The sequence below is a fragment of the Salmo trutta genome, chromosome 2, assembly GCF_901001165.1.
Source record: "Salmo trutta chromosome 2, fSalTru1.1, whole genome shotgun sequence".
Taxonomy (NCBI): domain Eukaryota; kingdom Metazoa; phylum Chordata; class Actinopteri; order Salmoniformes; family Salmonidae; genus Salmo; species Salmo trutta.
The window spans coordinates 12,564,121-12,590,667 of NC_042958.1; the positions used below are offsets into that span (position 1 = coordinate 12,564,121).

At 46.2% G+C, this 26,547-nt stretch overlaps 1 protein-coding gene across 1 annotated transcript in view; it reads left to right on the forward strand.

The window, feature by feature from the left end:
- LOC115150689 (LIM zinc-binding domain-containing Nebulette) overlaps positions 1-26,547 on the forward strand; it is a 78,149-nt gene that overhangs the window by 20,126 nt on the left and 31,476 nt on the right. Inside the window, exon 3 of the mRNA XM_029694217.1 lies at positions 8,019-8,103. Within this exon, the coding sequence (XP_029550077.1) occupies positions 8,019-8,103 (85 nt within the window). The remainder of the gene's footprint in view (positions 1-8,018; positions 8,104-26,547) is intronic.

Here is a 26,547-nt window from a genome sequence, read left to right on the forward strand (position 1 = left end):
GACCACGTGTAACCACACCAGCCCAGGACCCACACATCCGGCTTCTTCACCTGCGAATTGTTTGTGACCAGCCACCCGGATAGATGATGAAACTGAGGAGTATTTTGATCTGGTATAAAGCCCTTTTGTTGGGAAAAACAAATTCTGATTGGCTAGGCCTGGCTCCCCAGCATGGCTCCCCTCCAGGCCCACCCATAGCTGCTCCCCTGCCCATTCATGTGAAATCCTAATGAATTTATTTAAATGTACTAATTTCCTAATATGAACTGCAACTCAGTAAAATCATTGAAATTGTTGCATGTTGTGTTTATATTTTTGTCCAGTATATTTGACTCTGTCATCGCAAGACTTTTAGTTGATCATATCTATTTATCGCCTGAGTTTCTGAGATCAGGGCGTATCAGAGTAGAGTTTGTAGTCATGGTAAATGCCAGAAATGAAAATATGCTGATGATCATGATGCAGGTGTTTTTAAAAATGTTTTGTGGTCTGAAGATTCTGCATCTTTTTCATTTCCCTCCTGAGATAATCTTGCCATGCCTACGTACAATATGCACACACAACAGTGTTGCTTGATATGTCCTTGAATCAGAGTTCATCTGTGTTTCTCTGAAACTTCACAAAGAAACATTTGGCGTTTGGCAGGGTAGGGAGGCCCGTGACAAATATTTGCACCGGGTTCCATGTTATTAGCTCCGCCCGTGTGTTCTATACACATTTTATCATTTTCTTCATCCCTCTCTCTCTCTCGCTCTCTCTCTCTCTCTCTCTCTTTCCCTGTCGCTCTGTCTCTCTTTTTCTCTCTCGGTCGCTCTGTCTCGCTCTGTCTGTCCCTCTCTCTCTCTCTGCCTACTAATCTCCCTCAGTCATCTACAACAATCAACTAATCGCTCTCACTATCTGTCCTGGCATCCTCATTCACAGCACGGCCAGGTGCTCAACCAGCTCCCTCTGGCATCCTCATTCACAGCACGACCAGGTGCTCAACCAGCTCCCTCTGGCATCCTCATTCACAGCACGACCAGGTGCTCATCCAGCTCCCCCTGGTATCCTCATTCACAGCACGACCAGGTGCTCAACCAGCTCCCCCTGGTATCCTCATTCACAGCACGACCAGGTGCTCAACCAGCTCCCCCTTGTATCCTCATTCACAGCACGACCAGGTGCTTTACCAGCTCCCCCTGACGACCTCATTCACAGCACGACCAGGTGCTCAACCAGCTCCCCCTGGCATCCTCATTCACAGCACGACCAGGTGCTCAACCAGCTCCCCCTGGCATCCTCTTTACATTTGCATTATACATTTGTTTTAAAATGATCTTTATTCAACCAATTTGCACTTTACATAGACCAACTAAAACATTTTAATGAACCAAACTTGCAATCTTGAAGTGCAAGAAGACTGATATTTTATGCGTGTGCGTGCGTGTTTGCTTATTTGAGTTGTCTTTCCATCATTCATATCAAAAGGCTGTGGGAAGAACCTATAGTGTTTTTTTCACCTTTATTTAACCAGGTAGGCTAGTTGAGAACAAGTTCTCATTTGCAACTGCGACCTGGCCAAGATAAAGCATAGCAGCTAGATACATACAACACAGAGTTACACATGGAATGAACAAAACATACCCAAGAGAGGTTTTAAGGACCTTGAGCGTGGCTGAGGTGCACCCATGACCGGCTCTGAAACCAGATTGCATAGCGGAGAAGGTACGGTGTGATTCAAAATGGTCGGTAATCTGTTTGTTAACTTGGCTTTCGAAGATCTTAGAGATGCAGGGTAGGATAGATATAGGTCTGTAGCAGTTTGGGTTTAGAGTGTCTCCCCCTTTGAAGAGGGGGATGACCGCGGCAGCTTTCCAATCTTTGGGAATCTCAGACGATACGAAAGAGAGGTTGAACAGGCTAGTAATAGGGGTTGCAACAATTTCGGCAGATAATTTTAGAAAGAGAGGGTCCAGATTGTCTATCCCGGCTGATTTGTAGGGGTCCAGATTTTGCAGCTCTTTCAGAACATCAGCTATCTGGATATGGGTGAAGGAGAAATGGTGGGGGCTTGGGCGGGTTGCTGTGGAAGGTGCCGGGCAGTTGACTGTGGTAGGGGTAGCCAGGTGGAAAGCATGGCCAGCCGTAGAGAAATGCTTATTGAAATTCTCAATTATAGTGGATTTATCGGTTGTAACAGTGTTTCCTAGCCTCAGAGCAGTGGGTAGCTGGGAGAAGGTGCTCTTATTCTCCATGGACTTTACAGTGTCCCAGAACCTTTTTGAGTTTGTACTGCAGGATGCAAATTTCTGTTTAAAAAAACTAGCCTTAGCTTTCCTAACTGCCTGTGTATATTGGTTCCTAACTTCCCTGAAAAGTTGCATATCACGGGGGCTATTCGATGCTAATGCAGAACGCCACAGGATGTTTTTGTGTTGGTCAAGGGCAGACAGGTCTGGAGTGAACCAAGGGCTATATCTATTCCTGGTTCTACATTTTTTGAATGGGGCATGCTTATTTAAGATGGTGAGGAAGGCACTTTTAAAGAACAACCAGGCATCCTCTACTGTCGGGGTGAGGTCGATGTCATTTCGGGATACCCCGGCCAGGTCAATTAGAAAGGCCTGCTCGCAGAAGTGTTTTAGGGAGCGTTTGACAGTGATGAGGGGTGGTCGTTTGATCGCAGACCTATTACGGATGCAGGCAATGAGGCAGTGATCGCTGAGATCTTGGTTGAAAACAGCAGAGGTGTATTTGGAGGGCGAGTTAGTTAGGATGATATCTATGAGGGTGCCCATGTTTTACGGATTTGGGGTTATATCTGGTAGGTTCATTGATAAGTTGTGTGAGGTTGAGGGCATCAAGCTTAGATTGTAGGATGGCCGGGGTGTTAAGCATGTCCCAGTTTAGGTCACCTAACAGCATGAGCTCAGAAGATAGATGGGGCAATCAAATCACATATGGTGTCGAGGGCACAGCTGGGGGCAGAGGGTGGTCTATAGCAAGCGGCAACGGTGAGAGACTTGTTTCTGGAAAGGTTAATTTTTAGAAGTAGGAGCTCGAATTGTTTAGGTACAGACCTGGATAGTAAGACAGAACTCTGCAGGTTATCTTTGCAGTAGATTGCAACACCGCCCCCTTTGGCAGTTCTATCTTGTCGGAAAATGTTATAGTTAGGGATGGAAATTTCAAGGTTTTTGGTGTTCTTCCTAAGCCAGGATTCAGACACAGCTAGGACATCCGGATTGGTGGAGTGTGCTAGGGCAGTGTCATGACGTTGCCCTCTTTGAGTACAGCGAGCACAGTTGACCCCCCCCCACCATCCCCCACCATCCCCCTACTTCTGCACCATCTCCCTCTGCACCAGGCCTTTTCTATGCACCATCCCCCTACCTACCTCCCCCTACCCAGGCTGCTGTGGTGAGAGGGGTCGTAAAATTCCAAAGGAGAATGTCCTGCCTCATGGCCACAGTATAAAGAGAGAGAGTGTTTTCATGGAGAGAACAAAGGATTCTTCCACCTCACAGAATTGGAGAACCGAACGACATTTATGTTCTGGAGAAGGTATAAAAGATCGGTGAAGAATCCAGCTACGAACTGGTCCGTTTGGTACAATTTTATGAAAACTTCTGAGAGACAATATGGCCATATTACCATACTAAGGTTTATATACTAGCCTCAGCAATGAGACTTACATCTAATGGTTGTATAAAATTTATGAATAAGGATAAAGCTATTTGGAATATTTTGAGATGCTATGTACTTATGTTAATGTGAGAGAATTGTATGTCTGTTCAAAGCTTAACTAAGTCATCAGCACGCCCCCAGGGACACAGACAGGACAAGGCGTCATGTAACAGCCTTTTCTACGTTCAGTATGTAAGCCCCACCCAGAATTTCTTTCTTCAGGCCTCCACTCCATTACGAGTTGGCTAATAGGTTTGACCATGCATCCCTCTACTGAACTTTAACCATACCACGTGGGTAAACTTTTAGACTATCGATACCAACAGAATAATAACAAGTCTTTGATATTAATTACTAGTCTGCAGCTAGAAATTCGGTGTCATTGAACGCGAAGACCGACGAAACATCCATTCTATAACGACATTAATGAATGTCGCTTTGAAAGATCCATTCTGAGAGAGAGAGAGAGAGAACCAAACTCTCCAACAAGGATCCCGACGACACACTGAGCGTAAATATATATTGATTGCAATTGTTCCCGAATGAGTGAGCGTTCATGTGCAAAGGATTAGCATATCAATTGTTAATATCTGTTGTGCCTTCTCCGCTGCCCCCAACCCCCTTGTTTGTTTAACAAGCCGCCCACTAGGGCACATTCCTCTACCATTTCTTTGTAACGATACCTACTGTTTGTATACTTTCTGTGAATTACTTAGTTTAGTAAATAAATGATTTTAAGACAATTGATGTATGGATGACTTAGTGAATACTGGGTTCGTGCAGATAACAACAATTTACGACGTTTGGAATGAGACTGACGCGAGGTAATAATACATCATTAATCAGAAGATAATCGGTCAGATATTATGATATCTGGAAAGTTATGTTTGGAAAATTATAACTGTGTAATCTGAATATTTTCCTTGGTGCCCCGACCTCCTAGTTAATTACAGTTACACAATTAATCAGTTAATCGCGTAATAATAATTACAGAGAATTATTCGATAAACATGTCTTCAAGTTAATGATGCCCAAAGACACGACAGCAGTGAATAAAACAAACTTAGGGAGGAGGCTTCTAATGTTAACATGCATGAAACCAAGGCTTTTACGGTTGCAGAAGTCAACAAATGAGAGAGCCTGGGGGATGGGAGTGGAGCTAGACACTGCAGGGCCTGGATTAACCTCTACATCACCAGAGGAACAGAGGAGGAGTAGGATAAGGGTACGGCTAAAAGCTAACAGAACTGGACGTCTAGCACGTTCAGAACAGAGAGTAAAAGGAGCAGATTTCTGGGCACGGTAGAATATATTCAAGGCATAATGTACAGACAAAGGTATAGTAGGATGTGAATACAGTGGGGGTAAACTTGTGCATATAGTGATAATGAAAGAGATATTGTCTCTAGAAATAGCATTTAAACCAGGTGATGTCACTGCGTGTGTGGGAGGTGGAACTAAATTGTTAGCCGAGGCGTTTTGAGCAGTGCTAGAGGCTCTACAGTGAAATAAAACAATAGTTACAAACCAAAACAGCAATGGACAAGGCATGGTGACGTTAGGGAGAGGCATGCGTAGCTGGGTGATCATAAGCGGCGGGCTAGCAGGCTAACAGAAAGGCCTTAGAGGGGCGACGCGACGGAGGAAAGTCTGTTGTGGCCTCCTCGTGCAGTTACATCAGCGGACGGATCAGCAGGGCTCCGTGTGGTAAACCAGGCCAATTGGCAAAATATGTATAGTGGCCAATGAAATATGTCCAAAGGGCCTCTTAAGCCAGCAGTCCAATGTGCTTTAGATAGCTAGCAGGCCGCGCATTAGCGGCTGTGCGTTCAGGGGACGTTAGCTGCTATAATTCTAGGTGGGGAATTTTTATATTTATATATATTTATATATATATATATATATATATATACACTGCTCAAAAAAATAAAGGGAACACTAAAATAACACATCCTAGATCTGAATGTATGAAATAATCTTATTAAATACTTTTTTCTTTACATAGTTGAATGTGCTGACTACAAAATCACACAAAAATAATCAATGGAAATCCAATTTATCAACCCATGGAGGTTTGGATTTGGAGTCACACTCAAAATTAAAGTGGAAAACCACACTACAGGCTGATCCAACTTCGATGTAATGTCCTTAAAACAAGTCAAAATGAGGCTCAGTAGTGTGTGTGGCCTCCACGTGCCTGTATGACCTCCCTACAACGCCTGGGCATGCTCCTGATGAGGTGGAGGATAGTCTCCTGAGGGATCTCCTCCCAGACCTGGACTAAAGCATCCGCCAACTCCTGGACAGTCTGTGGTGCAATGTGGCGTTGGTGAATGGAGCGAGACATGATGTCCCAGATGTGCTCAATTGGATTCAGGTCTGGGGAACGGCCGGGCCAGTCCATAGCATCAATGCCTTCCTCTTGCAGGAACTGCTGACACACTCCAGCCACATGAGGTATAGCATTGTCTTGCATTAGGAGGAACCCAGGGCCAACCGCACCAGCATATGATCTCACAAGGGGTCTGAGGATCTCATCTCGGTACCTAATGGCAGTCAAGCTACCTCTGGCGAGCACATGGAGTGCTGTGCGGCCCCCCAAAGAAATGCCACCCCACACCATGACTGACCCACCGCCAAACCGGTCATGTTGGAGGATGTTGCAGGCAGCAGAACGTTCTCCACGGCGTCTCCAGACTGTCACGTCTGTCACATGTGCTCAGTGTGAACCTACTTTCATCTGTGAAGAGCACAGGGCGCCAGTGGCGAATTTGCCAATCTTGGTGTTCTCTGGCAAATGCCAAACGTCCTGCACGATGTTGGGCTGTAAACACAAACCCCACCTGTGGACGTCGGGCCCTCATACCACCCTCATGGAGTCTGTTTCTGACCGTTTGAGCAGACACATGCACATTTGTGGCCTGCTGGAGGTCATTTTGCAGGGCTCTGGATTTCCATTGATTATTTTTGTGTGATTTTGTTGTCAGCACATTCAACTATGTAAAGAAAAAAGTATTTAATAAGATTATTTCATTCATTCAGATCTAGGATGTGTTATTTTAGTGTTCCCTTTATTTTTCTGAGCAGTGTAAAAATAAAAATAGGTTCAGAGCTTGCGGTAGGAATCCGGAAATATGGAGAAGAATAAGTCCGACTAGCTCTGGTTTGAGTCGCGCTGTACAGACTGGCGAGAGTTGTCCGGGATGAAGGTAGCTGGTGACCTCTAGCAAAGGATAGCTGACTGCTAGCTAGTAGCTTTGGAATGTATTCGATGGGCCTCGTAAGCTAACAGTCCGTTGTGCTCTAGACAGCTAGCATCCAGGGGACGTTAGCTGCGAAGGTCGGAAGATGAGAAGGTTCAGAGCTTGCGGTAGGAATCCGGGGATATGGAGAGAAAAATAGGTCCGGTATGCCCTGGTTGAATCGCGTTGTACAAACTGGCGAGAGCTTTCCGAGCTAACAGTTAGCTGATGACCGTTAGCTGGCTAGCTTATGTTGGAGATTCCAGTAATAGAGGTAGAGAAAAATACTTTAGAGAAAAAGCAGGTCCACACCACATTGGGTGAGGTGGGTTGCAGGAGAATATTTTGAAGTAAGGGGTTAGAAAAATATAAAAAGATATGCCAAGAAAAAAATATATACATGGGACACGACAGGACGAAGGACAAAGACGTCTGACTGCTACGCCATCTTGGTTTCCCAGGTAACAGGGATATGTTTGTCACGGTTGTTCAGTTCATTCAATGGCTCCTTTGTCAATGTTGTCTGTTTTATGAGATAAACGTCATTGGGTCATAGCTGAACTTTCCTGAGGTTTTGTTTAGTCATTTTCAATAGGCCATTGTTTTAGGAAGTTTCATCGGCACCTATTACATTCCATTCCCATTCTGTTCTCAAAACAAGACTTGGGATTTTTGTTTGAGGGGGGGGGGGGGGGGGTTGTTCCATGGGAGCTTGTTTGATAATTGTTTCTAAAAGTTGGCCATATGCCAATAGGACTCAGTTGTTGTCATTTCTTGGTCTGACAAGCTATAGATTATTGTGAATAACCAAAATGTAAGAGACACCCTTGCACTCAATAGACATGGTACCTTAACTCTTAGAAATCAATTAGGTGACTTCCTACTTGAATATCAGGACTGTAAACATTAAATTGTCTCCATTCTTTGCCATTAGATTATAAGAGTGAATGATGTATGCAGAGGTGAGGAAAAGTCTTATCTTAGCAGTCATTTGTTTTCATTTAGCTGCTTTTGGTGTTGTTCTTACTTTTCAGGGCTGTATGAGCCACTTCTGTAAAAAAAACACTAATGATGACGATGATACAATGACTCTCTCTCTCACTCCAGGCATTACCCGAAGCAGTCCTTCACCATTGTGACTGACACCCCAGAGAACCTGAGGCTGAGACATCAGAGTGAGTTACAGAGCCAGGTGAGACAGTTGGTACATGTCGTCAAATGCACATCACTTTTGAGGGGCTGGAAACATTGTGTAATAATGAAGGAACGAGGATCCAGACTTTGTCATCACAGAAGTGTAATATGTACAGGTGTAGGATCTTAATTTGATCACTCTTTTGTTCCTGAGAATGTTCTTGCAGATGAGCTTGGTGATTTACATAAATTCACTGAAAACCCACACTAACACACAGTTATACTAACAGTATTTCACTTTTCATGTAGCCTACATTTAACCACCGATTTAAGAAACATTATGCACTAAACATTCAAATCCTGTTGTGCTATGACAACATAGGTCAAAATAAGATCCTACATCTGTAGCCACACCAGTGAAAAGCCACACCTATGTTTTGTTCCTTTGTTATCCCTCCCTTCCTCCTTGTATTTGGCTGTCAGAGCCCACATTGCCTGTACAGGGACATGCAGCCAGAGCCCATCTGTCAGAGACACACACACACACACACACGGGGTGTCCACATGCTGGCCCTTTGGGCAGCACACAGCCTAGTGCAGGAGACAGGAACGTCAAAGAGAGAGAAAAGAGTGAGGAGGAGGAGGAGGAGTGCTGCATAGAGGAGGAGAGCTCACTCACAGAATCTGTTTGGTTTGCTTTACCCTGAATCTCTGGTATACCGAGAGCTGTATTTCTTTCATTCTACAGTCATAGACACAGTGCCTGGATCCACGGATAGCTAGCTTTACATTTATTCATTCACCTTTTAAGTTTAATCACTGATCACAAGCAAGGCTCTCAGCGATTCCTCTGTAATGATTAGTCTTCTGACTGTCAGAATCATCAAGGCACTCTCATCATCCTCTTCACACAGACTATGGGATTGCATCACTTTTAATCATTAATCATCAGTGGCTTTCATTTCCCCCACTCTCATATGGGCTCATATATTCATAGCCACTGATCAAATTATGTAATCTATAGCTGCAGATGATGACTGTTAGTTACTAATATGTACAAAAGCTGAAGAAAACACACATCCAGGTAATATTTTGCAGGTACTGGAGTTATAGGTGAACTCATTAAAAATAAAAATTAAAATGCTGCACACTACTGTTCATGCTCCCATATGATTTTATTGATACGTTTCAGCCCTTAGGTTTTCATAATTGATTTATACAATGGGTGGGTCTCATCCTGAATGCTGATTGGTTAAAACCACATTCCAGCCAGTGTCTATTCCACAAGTTCCCACCAGCTAAATCTATGATGTTAAAATGCCTATTTGCTCTGTTCCATCTGACTGAACAATCCACTGTCTCGTCTGCCCAGCCAGGCAAGTTATAAACTTGATCTCCACTATAAAAAGCATCTAGACATTATCTCACATTTCTTTTAGACTAACATTTAGTTTTCAACAGCAGAGATTTGTATAAACCTTGCTGTCTGTCTCTCCAACATTTGCAACATTGTTTCAATATTCAAATTCGATCTCCAGCTGTCCCATAGTAAAGAACATGTCGGGATGAGAGACAGGCAATCAGCGTTTCTCAGCCAGTCGAAATCATGAATCAGCATAATTGTTATGGATATATACAAAGAAATGTCAATTGAAAAAATATAAAACGAAAAGTGCAGCTAGTTTGCAGTGTTTCCAGCTTCAGTTTGAAGTGATTGTGTTAGCTGTGTTGTTGGCTAGCTCCTCTGAAGTGATTGTGTTAGCTGTGTTGTTGGCTAGCTCCTCTGAAGTGATTGTGTTAGCTGTGTTGTTGGCTAGCTCCTCTGAAGTGATTGTGTTAGCTGTGTTGTTGGCTAGCTCTCGACCAACAGTGTCCTGACGAGAGAGCACATTTTCAATGCCAGGTGAAATCACTCATTAGATCATTGTTATGGATGTGTCCAAATAAATGTCACTAGAAAACAGCAAATGCAGCTACTGCACTGTTTGACGTGACTAAGTTATCCCTTGCTTGCTAGCTAGCCAACTATGGCTAAGAGCGATGCCAGCCAGTATGGCAATGGAACATTTAGAACAAACGACTGGGTCACGTCCATAGATACAGAACAAAAAGACTGAACAACTGGATCGCGACTCTGGCAACCAAACCGATAGAACGAACGACCAGCCGGCTTAGGTAGCAACCCTAGATTTGTGTCAGGACTATATTTTGTGGAAGGATGAAATAGTTTGAATAAATTAAAATATGTAACCCATTGTATAAAAGTCATAATGCCCTCGAAGCTGGTGTTTGGAGAATATATTAGATATATTGGCACAACACCGTGCCAATATATCCTTCAAACACCTTCAAACACCGGCTTCTCGGGCATTATCACTTAAATGGATGCCGATGAAGACCAAAGGGTCGAAACATTGTGTCAATGAAATAACCTGGGAGCATAAACAGTAGAACTTTAATATGTGTCATTTAGCAGAGGCTTTTATCCTAAGCGTCTTATAGTGTGTGCATACATTTTCGGATAGGTGGCCCAGAGGGAATCTAACCCACAATCCTGACGTTGCAATTACCATGCATCTGAGCCACACAGCCCCTTCACTGTATGTCAACATTCATCCAACTTTATCAGTTGTTACGAACCAGCTCAGAGTTCACAACAAAAGGGTAGACAAGGAATATCAAAATATATATTTATTAAATAAAGTAAACTAAGAACAATGAACAATGGTGTGTGTAATAAGTAGTGTAAGTGAGTGTTTTGCATGCCTGAATGTAATAATGCAGGGTGTTGAAAGGTGCCAAAGCAAATAACCAAAAAAAGCCACAAACTACCACAACAGAAATCAACCAAGGTGTCTGCATGGCAAGAGTCTCCCCAATCAATGTGGAAGAGGTCTATTTATCCTGGGACACACCCGGGCCCAGGTGTTTCCCATGTAGCTGACGACCCTCCCAACTCCGCCCACCGGCATCCTAATAAGGAAACAAGAACAAAGAGAGAATACGGCAGACAGAGTGGGAGGGTCATCACACACACACCCCCAGACATCAGCAGCCTTTGCGCACAGGAAGCAACGTTTAAGAGGAAGAAGAACACAAGACCAGGAGGGAACAGACAGGAAAGATAGAACATGACAAAACCAAACAATGGTCAGTCACAAACACTCAGGAACAGGGCGCACAAGAGACCGTCAACAACAAGCTCCAATGAAAAGAACATCTCCCAACGGTTCATAGTCAGAAGCAAACACCAAAAAATTCTCACTCAACCCCTCTGCTGAGCACACCAGACCACATCAAGAGAAATGACAATCACACTGGGCACCACAGAAAAGTGATGAGATATGGAGCTTCCCCAAAACCTACAATAACTCAACCCTAGTCTTCATGCAGATTTGCGGTGGGTAATTACGCACTGTAGCCCGCTGGCAAGGAAGTAACTCCCCAGCACGCTGGCAGATTCCACCAAGCCACGGATGTGCCCCCCCGAGACAACTGCTCAGTCCACAGACACCACACAAAAATAACATTAACCATGCCCAATATATTCCAAAATGAAACCCGTCGCTAAGCCTATCAGGGGGAAAAGACTATAGCTCCGGGTAGTAAGTTTCACTACCCTACCCAAATCTCCCACCGAGGTACACAGCTGATTGTACTCACCTCCTCAGACCGATGTCCCAACAGCGAGTAGAACAAGCGTTTCCAGGCTGGGCAGGGCCTGGAAACTAACCAATGTACTCTCTCCAACGCAGCACACAAACCAAACAAAGGCAACAAGTACTGAGCACCAAACTCAAACTAAAAACATATACAAACAAAGCACCTACAGAATTTAACATTTCCTCCCTTTTTTCTCCCAAACACAATCCGTTCAAAATCCCAGACAAGCCCCCACTTGTTACGAACTGGCTCAGAGTTCGCAACAAAAGGGGAGACAACGTGGAGACAAGGAATATCAAAATATATATATTTATTAAATAAAGTAAACTAAGAACAATGGTGTGTGTGTAATCAGTAGTGTAAGTGAGTGTTTTGCATGCCTGAATGTAATAATGCAGGGTGTTGAAAGGTGCCAAAGCAAATAACCAAAAAAGCCACAAAAACTACCACAACAGAACTCAATCAAGGTGTCTGCATGACAAGAGTCTCCCCAATCAATGTGGAAGAGGTCTATTTATCCTGGGACACACCCGGGCCCAGGTGTTTCCCATGTAGCTGACGACCCTCCCAACTCCGCCCACCGGCATCCTAATAAGGAAACAAGAACAAAGAGAGAATACGGCAGACAGAGTGGGAGGGTCGTCACACAGTGGATCAGGGTTTACAATGTGGTGTGTACACACATACACACACTGTGTGGATGGGAAAATACCATCTTGTCTCTGCTTCACACACAAGCAATTCATTCTTTGACCTGTTTTTTTGGAGCGCATTCTCAATGGCAGCGGCACGTCAGTAATGAGGTAATTTAAGCTTGAGGTAACTCATCTGTGGGGCAAATAGGGTCTCTGGCTCTGCTGGAGATTTCCCTGAGTAACCTATGGTTGTATTTATATGGCCCCAAAGTGTAAAGAGAGATGATCATGTTGAAAATCAACAGTTATTGAAGAAAGGAGTATCTATTTTTACCCTTCTGCTTCTAGCTATAGATGGGCATACTGGATACACATCTAGTCTTATACATCACATTCTAATCTTTTAATGTAGTTTCTAACTGCGCCAACCTTTGTCGCTGGATACATCTGTTTCTTTCGCTGTTTAAAGGATAACGAAATTCCGATATTACGACAGGATAGGAGTAGGAGTAGGGAGACAGAGTAGAGGAAGCACAAAGTGCGTAGGGCTCACAGGGGATCGAACCAGGATCCCCACCACAATATTAGGAGAGACCGTCTACAATCAATCTTCTTCTACTAATAGGTTTTCTCAGCCTTCATTTGGTAACAAAAATGTGGTATAATATTTGCTGTAACTTGGGCCTACATTAGAACATCAGACAGCCCATTAAGGGAGGGTGGGGAGATTCTGTATTATAGAGGACATTGTCAGAACAAGTTCTTGTCTTCGGTGTCAGGGGAACAGTCATACAGCACTCACTCCCTCTAAGCTGGGCTCTCTAGGTGTGTCCGTTAGCTGACTGTTAGCTTTTAGCCTGAAATAAGCTAGGCTCTCTGGGTGTGAACGTTAGCTGAAAGAATTCACCAAAACAGCCTGTCCTGTGGTGCATCACTGGGGCCAAGCTTCCTGCCATCCCTGACCTCTATACCAGGTGGTGTCAGAAGAAGGCCCTACAAATTGGCAAAGACTTCAGCCACCCTAGTCATAGACTGTTCTCTCTGCTACCGCATGGCAAGCGGTGCTGGAGCACCAAGTCTAGGTCCAAAAGGCTCCTTAACAGCTTCAACCCCCCAGTTAATAAAATGGCTGCCCGGACTATTTGCATTAACCCCCCCCCCCTTTATTTTACACTGCTGCTGCTAGCTGTTTATTATCTATGCATAGTCCCTTTAACCCTTCCTACTGTACATGTACACTACCGTTCAAAAGTTTGGGGTCACTTAGAAATGTCCTAGTTTTAGAAAGATAAACACATTTTTGGTCAATTAAAATAACATCAAATTGATCATAAATACACTGTAGACATTGTTAATGTTGTAAATGACTATTGTAGCTGGAAACGGCTGATTTTTTTAATGAAATATCTACATAGGGGTACAGAGGCCCATTATCAGCAACCATCACTCCTGTGTTCCAATGGCACGTTGTGTTAGCTAATCCAAGTTTATAATTTTAAAAGGCTAATTGATCATTAGAAAACCCTTTTGCAATTATGTTAGCACAGCTGAAAACTGTTGTACTGCTTAAAGAAGCAATAAAACTGGCCTTCTTTAGACTAGTTGAGAATCTGGAGCATCAGCATTTGTGGGTTCGATTACAGGCTCAAAATGGCCAGAAGCAAAAATACTTCTTCTGAAACTCGTCGGTCTATTTTTGTTCTGAGAAATGAAGGCTATTCCATGCGAGAAATTGCCAAGAAACCTGAAGATCTCATACAACGCTGTGTACTACTCCCTTCACAGAACGGCATAAACTGTCTCTAACCAGAATAGAAAGAGTGGGAGGCCCCGGTGCACAACTGAGCAAGAGGACAAGTACATTAGAGTGTCTAGTTTGAGAAACAGACGCCTCACAAGTCCTCAACTGGCAGCTTCATTAAATAGTACCCTCAAAACACCAGTCTCAACATCAATAGTGAAGAGGTGACTCCGGGATGCTGGCCTTCTAGGCAGAGTTCCTCTGTCCAGTGTCTGTGTTCTTTTGCCTGTCTTAATCTTTTCTTTTTATTGGCCTGTCTGAGATATGGCTTTTTCTTTGCAACTCAGAGTCGCCTCTTCACTGTCTCAAACTGTTGACGTTGAGACTGGTGTTTTGCGGGTACTGTTCAATTGAGGACTTGTGAGGCGTCTGTTTCTCAAACTAGACACTCTAATGTACTTGCCCTCTTGCTCAGTTGTGCACCGGGGCCTCCCACTCCTCTTTCTATTCTGGTTAGAGACAGTTTGTGCCGTTCTGTGAAGGGAGTAGTACACAGCGTTGTATGAGATCTTCAGTTTCTTGGCAATTTCTCGCATGGAATAGCCTTAATTTCTCAGAACAAAAATAGACTGACGAGTTTCAGAAGGAAGTCCTTTGTTTCTGGCCATTTTGAGCCTGTAATCCTACTCACAAATGCTGATGCTCCAGATACTCAATTAGTTTAAAAAAGGAGAGTTTTATTGCTTCTTTAAGCAGTACTACAGTTTTTCAGCTGTGCTAACATAATTGCAAAAGTGTTTCTAAGGATCAATTAGCCTTTTAAAATTATAAACTTGTATTAGCCAACACAATGTGCCATTGGAACACAGGAGTGATGGTTGCTGATAATGGGCCTCTGTACCCCTATGTTGATATTCCATAAAAAATCTGCCGTTTCCAGCTACAATAGTCATTTACAACATTAACAATGTCTACAGTGTATTTCTGATCAATTAGATGTTATTTTAAGGGAGAATTTATTTTTCTTTCAAAAACAAGGACATTTCTAAGTGACCCCAAACTTTTCAACGGTAATGTACATATTACCTAAATTACCTCAATTAACCTGTACCTCTGCACATTGACTCAATACTGGTACCGATGTATATATAGCGTCGTTATTGTTATTTTATTGTGTTACTTTTTCAACTTTATTTGGTGAATATTTTCTTAACCCTTATTTTTCTTAAAAATGCATTGTTGGTTAAGGGCTTGTCAGTAAGCATTTCACGGTAAGGTCTACGCCTGTTGTATTCGGCGCATGTGACAAATGCAATTTGATTTGATTTGACACCGTTTATTGTATGAAGAACTAGGATAATGGAAGTGATTCACTGACAGACTACATGTTCTATGTGTTTGACATGTTTGTGTTTGGTAACATGTTTGGGCAGCAGATTATTGGCTTACTGGAGGGGAGGGACAGAAGGACTCACACACACACACACACACACACACACACACACACACACACACACACACACAGAGAGAGAGAGAGGTCCACTAAGTGGTTTCCTAAAGGAGTCAAGCTATGTCACAGGCCAGGGAGAGGGGCATCACACACACACATACACACACATACATACACACACACTAGTACGTGAAATACAGATGTCTATTGATCACTCCAGTCTCTCACTTTCAGAACTAGCTTTTGCACATTGAGTGTTTATCTGTCATTGGTTCATCCTCGTGTGTTTCGTCCTATGAGTGTGTCTGTTGAATACGCTCGTTTCTCTCTCCATGTGAGGAGACACTGTCCTGGCATCGGTGGGTTTATGCCTGATGCACTTTCAGCTTTTGTCCGTTAACTGGCCAAGGACAGTACTCCCTCTCTGTCGACTAGCTGGATGAGTGACCCTGACACAGTCACTGAGCTCATATTTGCCCCTGCTCAAATTGTCTGGCGGCCAAGCACCCCCCACAATGGCTGTGTAGACCACTCTGTGTGACCAGACGATCTGAAATGCTATGAGTCAGAGAAACCATGTGAGGTAGCCATCCACCCCTCTAAAATCAGCCCACAATTCTTTGCAAACCCAGTCGGTGTTACCAACTTAAACTGATCCCAGTCCACAAAACCGGCCGAGCGCATCCTCTGTGGAGAGCAGCATCCTCTGTGGAGAGCAGCATCCTCAGTTAACGAGCAGCATCCTCAGTGTAAAACAGCATCCTCTGTGGAGAGCATCATCCTCTGTGGAGAGCAGCATCCTCTGTGGAGAGCAGCATCCTCAGTGGAGAGCAGCATCCTCTGTGGAGAGCAGCATCCTCTGTGGAGAGCAGCATCCTCCGTGAAGAGCAGCATCCTCTGTGGAGAGCAGCATCCTCTGTGGAGAGCAGCATCCTCAGCAGCCATGTCTGTGTGTGTTATTGCTGTCTCTATCGGTGCTGTCCACAGTTGCAGTAATAAAAGGGACCGTTATTACCCGACATTGGCATTTACCGGCCAGTGTCGGGTAATAACGGCCTCTCTCTCTCCCTCTTTCTCTCTTCCTCCCTCCCTCCCTCTCTCTCATTTTCTCTTTCTCCCTCCCTGTCTCTCTCTCTTTCTCTCTTCCTCCCTCCCGCTCTCTCTCTCAACTCAACTCAATTCAATTCAAAGGGCTTTATTGACATGGGAAACATATTTTTACATTGCCAAAGCAAGTGAAATAGATAATAAACAAAAGTGAAATAAACAATATAAAATTAAGTTCCATTTCAAATGTCATATTATATCTATATGCAGTATTGTAACAATGTGCAAATAGTTGAAGTACAAAAGGGAAAATAAATAAACATAAATATGGGTTGTATTTACAATGGGGTTTGTTCTTCACTGGTTGCCCTTTTCTTGTGGCAACAGGTCACACATCTGTGATGGCACACTGTAGTATATTCACCCAATAGATAATTATTTATGGATTTGTGTAATCTAAAGGAAATAAACTCAGCAAAAAAAGAAACGTTTATTTTCATCAAACTTAACATGTGTAAATATTTGTATAAACATAACAAGATTCAACAACTGAGACATAAACTGAACAAGTTCCACAGACATGTGACTAACAGAAATGGAATAATGTGTCCTTCAACAAAGGGGGGTCAAAATCAAAGGTAGCAGTCAGTATCTGGTGTGGCCACCAGCTGCATTAAGTACTGCAGTGCATCTCTTCCTCATGGACTGCACCAGATTTGCCAGTTCTTGCTGTGAGATATTACCCCACTCTTCCACCAAGGCACCTGCAAGTTCCCGGACATTGCTGGGGGGAATGGCCCTAGCCAGTACAACAGGTCCCAGACGTGCTCAATGGGATTGAGATCCGGGTTCTTCGCTGGCTTGGCAGAACACTGACATTCCTGTCTTGCAGGAAATCACACACAGAACGAGCAGTATGGCTGGTGGCATTGTCATGCTGGAGGGTCATGTCAGGATGAGCCTGCAGGAAGGGTACCACATGAGGGAGGAGGATGTCTTCCCTGTAACAGACAGTGTTGAGATTGCCTGCAATGACAACAAGCTCAGTCCAATGATGCTGTGACACACCGCCCCAGACCATGACGGACCCTCCACCTCCAAATCGATCCCGTTCCATAGTACAGGCCTCGGTGTAATGCTCATTCCTTTGACGATAAACGCGAATCCGACCATCACCCCTGGTGAGACAAAACCTCGACTCGTCAGTGAAGAGCACTTTTTGCCAGTCCTGTCTGGTCCAGCGACGGTGGGTTTGTGCCCATAGGCGACGTTGTTGCCAGTAATGTCTGGTGAGGACATGCCTTACAACAGGCCTACAAGCCCTCAGTCCAGCCTCTCTCAGCCTATTGCGGACAGTCTGAGCACTGATGGAGGGATTGTGCGTTCCTGGTGTAACTCAGGCAGTTGTTGTTGCCATCCTGTACCTGTCCCGCAGGTGTGATGTTCAGATGTACCGATCCTGTGCAGGTGTTGTTACACGTGGTCTGCCACTGCGAGGATGATCAGCTGTCCGCCCTGTCTCCCTGTAGCGCTGTCTTATGTGTTTCACAGTACGGACATTACAATTTATTGCCCTGGCCACATCTGCGGTCCTCATGCCTTCTTGCAGCATGCCTAAGGCATGTTCACGCAGATGAGCAGGGACCCTGGGCATCTTTCTTTTGGTGTTTTTCAGAGTCAGTAGAAAGGCCTCTTTAGTGTCCTAAGTTTTCATAACTGTGACCTTAATTTCCTACCGTCTATAGGCTGTTAGTGTCTTAACGATCGTTCCACAGGTGCATGTTCATTAATTGTTTATGGTTCATTGAACAAGCATGGGAAACAGTGTTTAAACCCTTTACAATGAAGATCTGTGAAGTTATTTTGACATTTTTACAGATTATCTTTGAAAGACAGGGTCCTGAAAAAGGGACGTTTCTTTTTTTGCTCAGTTTATGTGTCTCTGATATGGTCATACATTTGGCAGGAGGTTATGAAGTGCAGCTCAGTTTCCACCTCATTTTGTGGGCAGTGTGCACGTAGCCTGCCTTCTCTTGAGATCCAGGTCTGCCTACAGCAGCCTCTCTCAATAGCAAGGCTATCCTCACAGAATCTGTGCATAGCTTTCCTTAATTTTGGGTCTTTCACAGTGGTCTGTTTAGGGCCAAATAGGTTCATCTCTCTATAAGTGATGGCTTTGTTATGGAATGTTTGCAGTGCTGTTATGTACTTACCCAAAAAAACGACTTAAATATTTGTATTATCTGTATTACTTTTACTCCACAACTTTTCTGTCTGTCTGTCTCTCTCTCTTTCTGCTTAGTCCTTATATGAACCAGCACTTCACTGACCTAAAGGGGCCTTTACTCTTACTCCGCTACATTCCTCTATCTATCTCTCTCTCTCTCTCTCTGTCTCTCTCTCTCTCTCTCCTTACTGACTGTAACAGGGGAGCAAAGCAGAGCATTTCTTATCCCTACCCAATAGACACAAGCTTCTTCACACCAACTGAGATGCCCTGTTAGTGTCTATATCTATATATCTGTTTCCATCAAAGCACACTGGTACACTTTGAAACGTCTGCATAATGGATGTATTATGCAATGTACGAGTTCTGTACATGTGACATTTTAATGTGTGTATCAGTGAGTCACCCAGCAGAAGCAAGTGCTGAGAAGACTGGGGGCGGCAGGTAGCCTAGTGATTAGAGAGGCATCAACCGGAGGGATGACAGTTCAAATCTGGCGGGAAGTGAGCTGGCATCCGGAGGGTTGCTGGTATCAATTCCTAGATGCCGTTATGCCCTTGAGCAAGGCACTTAACCTCCCACAACAACAGCTACCAGTGCGTGGCAGCTCCCGCACCTCTCCAAAACCTGTATGTGTATGTGAGAGGTTGGGTTAAAAACAGAAGTCAAATTTCAGTTGGACCTTGGGTGCAATTGACCAATAAAGTGATATTAATCTTATGAGAGGATCTGAGAACGTATTTCATTCATATGATGTGTAACATAGACCGTATTTATGTGAGCTTCTAGCTCCTGGTAGTCGGTATGCAGGCTTTTGCTCCAGCCCTGCTATGTGTGAAATCTCAGAGGAACAAACTGCCCCTTCATCCCAGCTGTTCCCTTGTGCTGTCAGTATGACATGACATGAACGCCAGGCGTATTCAAGCTCTAATTTGATAGGCTAATGATATGAGTAATAACTTACTGGTTGAGCCTTACATAACGGTAGCAAAGCCCCAGGATAGTAGACTATTAATACTGAAGGACAGAATATCACCAATGATAGGCTAATTTGGGGTGAAATCCGTGAGAAAGTTACAGATGCACAAATATCGTGCCCCCAAAACATGCTAACCTTTCACCATTACCAATAACAGCGGAGGTTAGCATTTTATATCGTGCCCCCAAAACATGCTAACCTCTCACCATTACCAATAACAGCGGAGGTTAGCATTTTTGGGGGGTATGATATTTATTGCTCTATAACTTTCTCACTCATGATTATTCATGATTTATTCATGATTATACGTAACCATGGTAGCATCCACATTAATGTAGAAGTGTTCAGAAACATATTATATTGTTATTTACAATAAAAATTACTCCAAAATGACACAATACGTTATTTACCATTAATTTATATTGTGCACAACCTAACCCGAAACACAACCAAAACAAACTACTAATGCAACCAACAAGTTTGTAGAGTCACAAGCTTGATGTAGTCATTTTGTGCTAGGAATATGGGACCAAATACTAAACTTTTGACAAAATTTAATACAGTATAAGTGAATTTGTCCAAATACTCATGACACCTTCAAATGTGTCACGATTCCCACCGACGGTGGCGCCCCCTCCTGCTCGGGTGGCGCTCGGCGGTCGTCGTCACCGGCCTATTAGCTGCCACTGATTCCCCTTTTTGGTTTTCCCTTTTTTTGGTTTTGTGCACCTGTGTTGAGTGTGGTTAATTAGCGGGGCTATTTATGTGAGCTGGTCCGCTTCCGTGTTGTGCGGGATTATTTCAATGTTAACGGTTCATGTTCGTGTCGGCGCTATTCTACGCCGTGTGTACTTTCTCCCCTGTGTTTGGGAATATTTTGTTTCAGTAGTGAGTCTACATGAAATACGCCACTACCCTGTGCTCGCTGCTTCCTGTGCCTCATTCCTTCACCACGACTGCCAATCCGTTACAGAATCCCGCACCGTGAAAAGGCATGGAATCAGCAGGAGCAGCGGCCACCCCTGTCCCCTCGATGGAGGAACGCGTCCTCCACCACACTACGGTCCTCCACCGCATAGGATCCGCGATGGACCAGATGATGGAGAGGATGGACAGATGGGAGAGAAGTGGTCTCCTCTCTCCACCTCCGGCTCCTCCGATGCAGCCACCTCCTCCTCCCACTACGTCTGGCTCAGGCGCGCTTCGTCTGGCGCTCCCGAGGGAGTACGATGGGGCAGCGGCTGGGTGCCAGGGATTTCTGCTCCAGCTCGAGCTGTACCTGGCCACGGTCAGACCTGCTCCCTCGGGAGAGGAGAGCGTGAGTGCCCTCGTTTCCTGCCTGACGGGCCGAGCTCTGGAGTGGGCTAATGCGGTCTGGAATGGCCCAGACTCGGCGAGGGACCATTATCCAGAGTTCACCCGCCGCTTTCGGGCCGTGTTCGACCACCCTCCGGAGGGAAGAGCGGCGGGTGAACGGCTGTTCCACCTCAGGCAGGAGACGAGGAGCGCTCAGGACTTCGCGTTGGAGTTCAGGACCTTGGCTGCTGGGGCGGGGTGGAACGACAGGGCCCTCATAGACCACTATAGATGCAGTCTCCGGGCGGACGTCCGTAGGGAGCTGGCCTGTCGAGATGCAGCTCTATCCCTGGACGAGCTCATCGACATGTCCATTCGTTTGGACAATCTGCTGGCTGCCCGCGGGCGTTCGGAGAGGGTCCTGCCCGTTCCACCTTCGTGCACCCCCGCCCCTACCCCTATGGAGGTGGGGGGGGCCATGCCAAGGGACACCGGAGGAGCTGGCTCCTCCTGCCCCAGCTGTGGTCGGAGAGGACACACGGCCGACCGGTGCTGGAGGAGCCAGTCTGGGAGTCGAGAGGGCAGGCAGAACACTTCTCGGTCACCCCAGGTGAGTCGGCACCAGATTCACCCAGAACCCCCTGTTGGTCACGTGTTCTTACCTGTTTTGTTTTCTAATTTTTTTCCCTCTTCCCAGCATAGGGCGCTAGTCGATTCAGGTGCAGCGGGGAACATTATGGATCGTGGACTTGCCATTAAGCTGGGCATTCCGCGGGTGCCGTTAGATTCCCCCTTCCCCGTGCACTCCCTAGATAGGCGACCATTAGGGTCAGGGCTAGTCAGGGAGTCTACGGTGCCACTGGACATGGTAACGCAGGGGAATCATAAGGAACGCATTAGTTTTTTCCTTATTGATTCGCCTGCGTTTCCGGTGGTGCTGGGGGTCCCCTGGCTGGCTGGTCACAATCCCCGTATTTCGTGGAAACAGGGGGTTCTCAAGGGGTGGTCACAGGAGTGTTCAGGGAGGTGTCTAGGAGTTTCCATAGGTGCCACGTCGGTGGAGAGTCCAGACCAGGTGTCCCCCGTGCGCATTCCCCCTGAGTACGCCGATTTGGCGATCGCCTTCTGTAAAAAGAGGGCGACTAAATTACCACCCCATCGACAGGGGGATTGTGCGATAGACCTCCAGGTTAACGCTGCGCTTCCCAGGAGTCACGTGTACCCCTTGTCACAGGAGGAGACAGCGGCTATGGAGACATATGTCACTGAATCCCTGGGACAGGGGTACATTCGGCCCTCCATCTCACCCGCCTCCTCGAGTTTCTTTTTTGTGAAGAAAAAGGAGGGAGGTCTGCGTCCGTGCATTGATTACAGAGGTCTAAACGCTATCACGGTGGGGTTTAGTTACCCACTACCTCTCATCGCTACGGCGGTGGAATCATTTCACGGAGCAAAGTTCTTCACAAAACTGGATCTTAGGAGCGCGTATAACCTGGTGCGTATCAAGAAGGGAGACGAGTGGAAAACCGCCTTTAGTACCACATCGGGCCATTATGAGTACCTCGTCATGCCGTATGGGTTGAAAAATGCTCCAGCCGTCTTTCAATCCTTTGTTGACGAGATTCTCAGGGACCTGCACGGGCAGGGCGTGATAGTCTATATCGATGACATTCTGATATATTCCGCCACCCGCTCCGCACATGTGTCCCTGGTGCGCAAGGTGCTTGGTAGACTGCTGGAGCATGACCTATACGTTAAGGCTGAGAAGTGTGTGTTTTCCAAACGAGCCGTTTCCTTTCTGGGTTATCGCATTTCCACCACGGGGGTGGTGATGGAGTGTGACCGCGTTAAGGCCGTGCGTAATTGGCCGACTCCAACCACGGTGAAGGAGGTGCAGCGGTTCTTAGGCTTTGCCAATTACTACCGGAGGTTTATCCGGGGTTTTGGCCAGGTAGCGGCTCCCATTACCTCACTGCTGAAGGGGGGGCCGGTGCGTTTGCGATGGTCGACGGAGGCGGAGGGAGCCTTCAAGAAGTTGAAGACCCTGTTCACCGACGCACCCGTGTTGGCGCACCCGGACCCGTCTCTAGCATTCATAGTGGAGGTGGACGCATCCGAGGCTGGGGTGGGTGCCGTGCTATCACAGCGCTCGGGTACGCCATCGAAACTCCGCCCCTGCGCTTTCTTTTCGAGGAAGCTCAGTTCGGCGGAGCGTAACTATGATGTGGGGGACAGGGAGTTGCTAGCGGTGGTAAAAGCTTTGAGGGTGTGGCGGCACTGGCTTGAGGGGGCTAAACACCCCTTTCTCATCTGGACTGACCACCGAAACCTGGAGTACATCCGGGCAGCGAGGAGACTGAATCCGCCTCAGGCAAGGTGGGCCACGTTCTTCGCCCGGTTTAGGTTCACTATCTCCTATAGACCGGGTTCCCTTAACACTAGAGCCGACGCGCTGTCCCGTCTCTATGACACGGAGGACCGGTCCATCGATCCAAATCCCATCATTCCAGCGTCTAGGCTGGTGGCACCGGTGGTATGGGAGGTGGACGCGGACATCGAGCGGGCATTAGTGTTGGAACCTGCGCCTGCGCAGGTTCCCGTGGGTCGCATGTATGTGCCGCTCGGTGTTCGTGATCGTTTGATTTGATGGGCGCACACGCTACCTACGGCGGGTCATCCTGGTGTGGCGAGGACAGTGCGGAGTCTCAGGGGGAAGTACTGGTGGCCCACCTTGGCTAAGGACGTGAGGTCCTATGTCTCTTCCTGTTCGGTGTGCGCTCAGAGTAAGGCTCCTAGGCATCTACCGAGAGGGAAGTTACAGCCCCTCCCCGTTCCACAACGGCCATGGTCGCACCTGTCTATAGATTTCTTGACAGATCTTCCCCCCTCTCAGGGGAACACTGCGATTCTGGTGGTTGTGGATCGGTTCTCTAAGTCCTGCCGTCTCCTCCCATTGCCCGGTCTCCCTACGGCCCTGCAGACTGCGGAGGCCCTATTTACCCACGTCTTCCGGCACTACGGGGTGCCGGAGGACATTGTCTCTGATCGAGGTTCCCAGTTCACATCCCGGGTCTGGAGGGCGTTTATGGAGCGGCTGGGGGTCTCGGTCAGTTTGACCTCCGGTTTTCACCCCGAGAGCAATGGGCAGGCGGAGAGGGTGAACCAGGAGGTGGGCAGGTTTCTGAGGTCGTATTGCCAGGACCGGCCAGGGGAGTGGGCGAGGTACATTCCCTGGGCGGAGTTAGCCCAGAACTCACTTTGCCACTCCTCTACTAACATGTCACCCTTTCAGTGTGTTTTGGGTTACCAGCCGGTCCTGGCACCATGGCACCGGAGTCAGACCGAGGCTCCTGCGGTGGAGGACTGGGTACAGCACTCCAAGGAGACCTGGAGAGCCGTCCAGGACTCCCTAAAGGAGGCCAGTGGACGGCAGAAGAGGAGCGCTGACCGCCACCGCAGTGAGGCACCCGTGTTCGTACCGGGAGACAGGGTCTGGCTCTCGACCCGGAACCTGCCCCTCCGCGTGCCCTGCCGGAAGCTGGGGCCGCAGTGTGTGGGGCCATTTAAAGTCCTGAGGAGGATAAACGAGGTGTGTTATCGGTTACAACTCCCTTCCTATTACCGTATTAACCCCTCGTTTCATGTGTCTCTCCTCAGGCCGGTGGTAGCTGGTCCCCTGCAGGAAGGTGAGGTGCTGGAGGTCCCTCCACCCCCTCTGGACATCGGGGGGTCCCCGGCGTACAGCGTACGGGCCATTCTGGACTCGAGACGCCGGGCGACGGGCCTGCAGTACCTCGTGGACTGGGAGGGGTACGGCCCGGAGGAGAGGTGCTGGGTGCCGGCGGAGGACGTCTTGGACCCATCCATGTTGAAGGATTTCCATCGCCTCCGTCCGGATCGCCCTGCGCCTCGCCCTCCGGGTCGTCCTCGAGGCCGGTGTCGGCGCGCTGCGGGAGCTGCGCGTCAGGAGGGGGGTACTGTCACGATTCCCACTGACGGTGGCGCCCCCTCCTGCTCGGGTGGCGCTCGGCGGTCGTCGTCACCGGCCTATTAGCTGCCACTGATTCCCCTTTTTGGTTTTCCCTTTTTTTGGTTTTGTGCACCTGTGTTGAGTGTGGTTAATTAGCGGGGCTATTTATGTGAGCTGGTCCGCTTCCGTGTTGTGCGGGATTATTTCAATGTTAACGGTTCAGCCTTCCCTGTAGCTCAGTTGGTAGAGCATGGTGTTTGCAACACCAGGGTTGTGGGTTCGATTCCCACGGGGGGCCAGCACAGAGAGAGAAAAAAAAAAAGAAAATGTATGAAAAAAATGTATGAAATTGTATGAAATGTATGCATTCACTACTGTAAGTCGCTCTGGATAAGAGCGTCTGCTAAATGACGTAAATGTCATGTTCGTGTCGGCGCTATTCTACGCCGTGTGTACTTTCTCCCCTGTGTTTGGGAATATTTTGTTTCAGTAGTGAGTCTACATTAAATACGCCACTACCCTGTGCTCGCTGCTTCCTGTGCCTCATTCCTTCACCACGACTGCCAATCCGTTACAAAATGGGAGGAGTAGATAGATAAAATGCTTTCATTTCTAAATGGTAAAACAGATATGTATGAAAATACTCTCAAATAAAAGGTGACATTATGTACTGTCACTTCATATAAATCATTTGATCTCAAATCCAAAATGCTGCCGTATAGAGCCAAATGAAAAGTTTTAGCTTCACTGTCAAAATATATACGTAGGGGAGTGTATGTCATATGTTTTTGATGTGTCCTGCACCGCAACCAAATTGCCCTTTGGGGACAAAAAAGTTATACTGAATTGAATTGAGGCTTTATAATTATATTAAGTTTCTTTACAATCCTATATGGCAGTCTAGTGATGTATAAATGATTCCTAGTGTGCCCTTGACAAAGTATAATTATTCTGCACATTAAGATAACGATCAGGTGTGAACATTAATACTTTATGTCAGAGCTTATGTGAGACTTCAAAGTGTTGGAGAATTAAAGCTCTTGAAACTCCAATAGGCTAGTCAAGGATGAAGATTGGTCTAATTTGTTTTTAATATGTTCCCTACAGAAAACTATTCTATAGCATGTGGGTTTCTACAACATGAAAGGCTTTGCATCAATAATCATTTTCTTGGAATTGTTGTCTTGCTCTTCAGTGATAAAAGGGACTGCAAAACAACTGCCACTTTCAATTCACCCCTTTATCTTCTGTTTTTTCAGAGAATAAATGGAACCAAGAACAAACTTAAATTGACCAGTTTATTTCCAAACAAAACATATTTTCTTTAGACCAAGCTCATTTTACCCCGGTTTCTTCACTTTAGAACAGTAGGCTCTCCACTTTCCCATCGCAACACTTGCCAGACTATTGTGCTGAAGTTTAGAATCACTGTCGAAAGGCAGCATTTTCAGATGGCAAAGTTTTACAAATAAGTACTGTTTTCAAACCTCATCC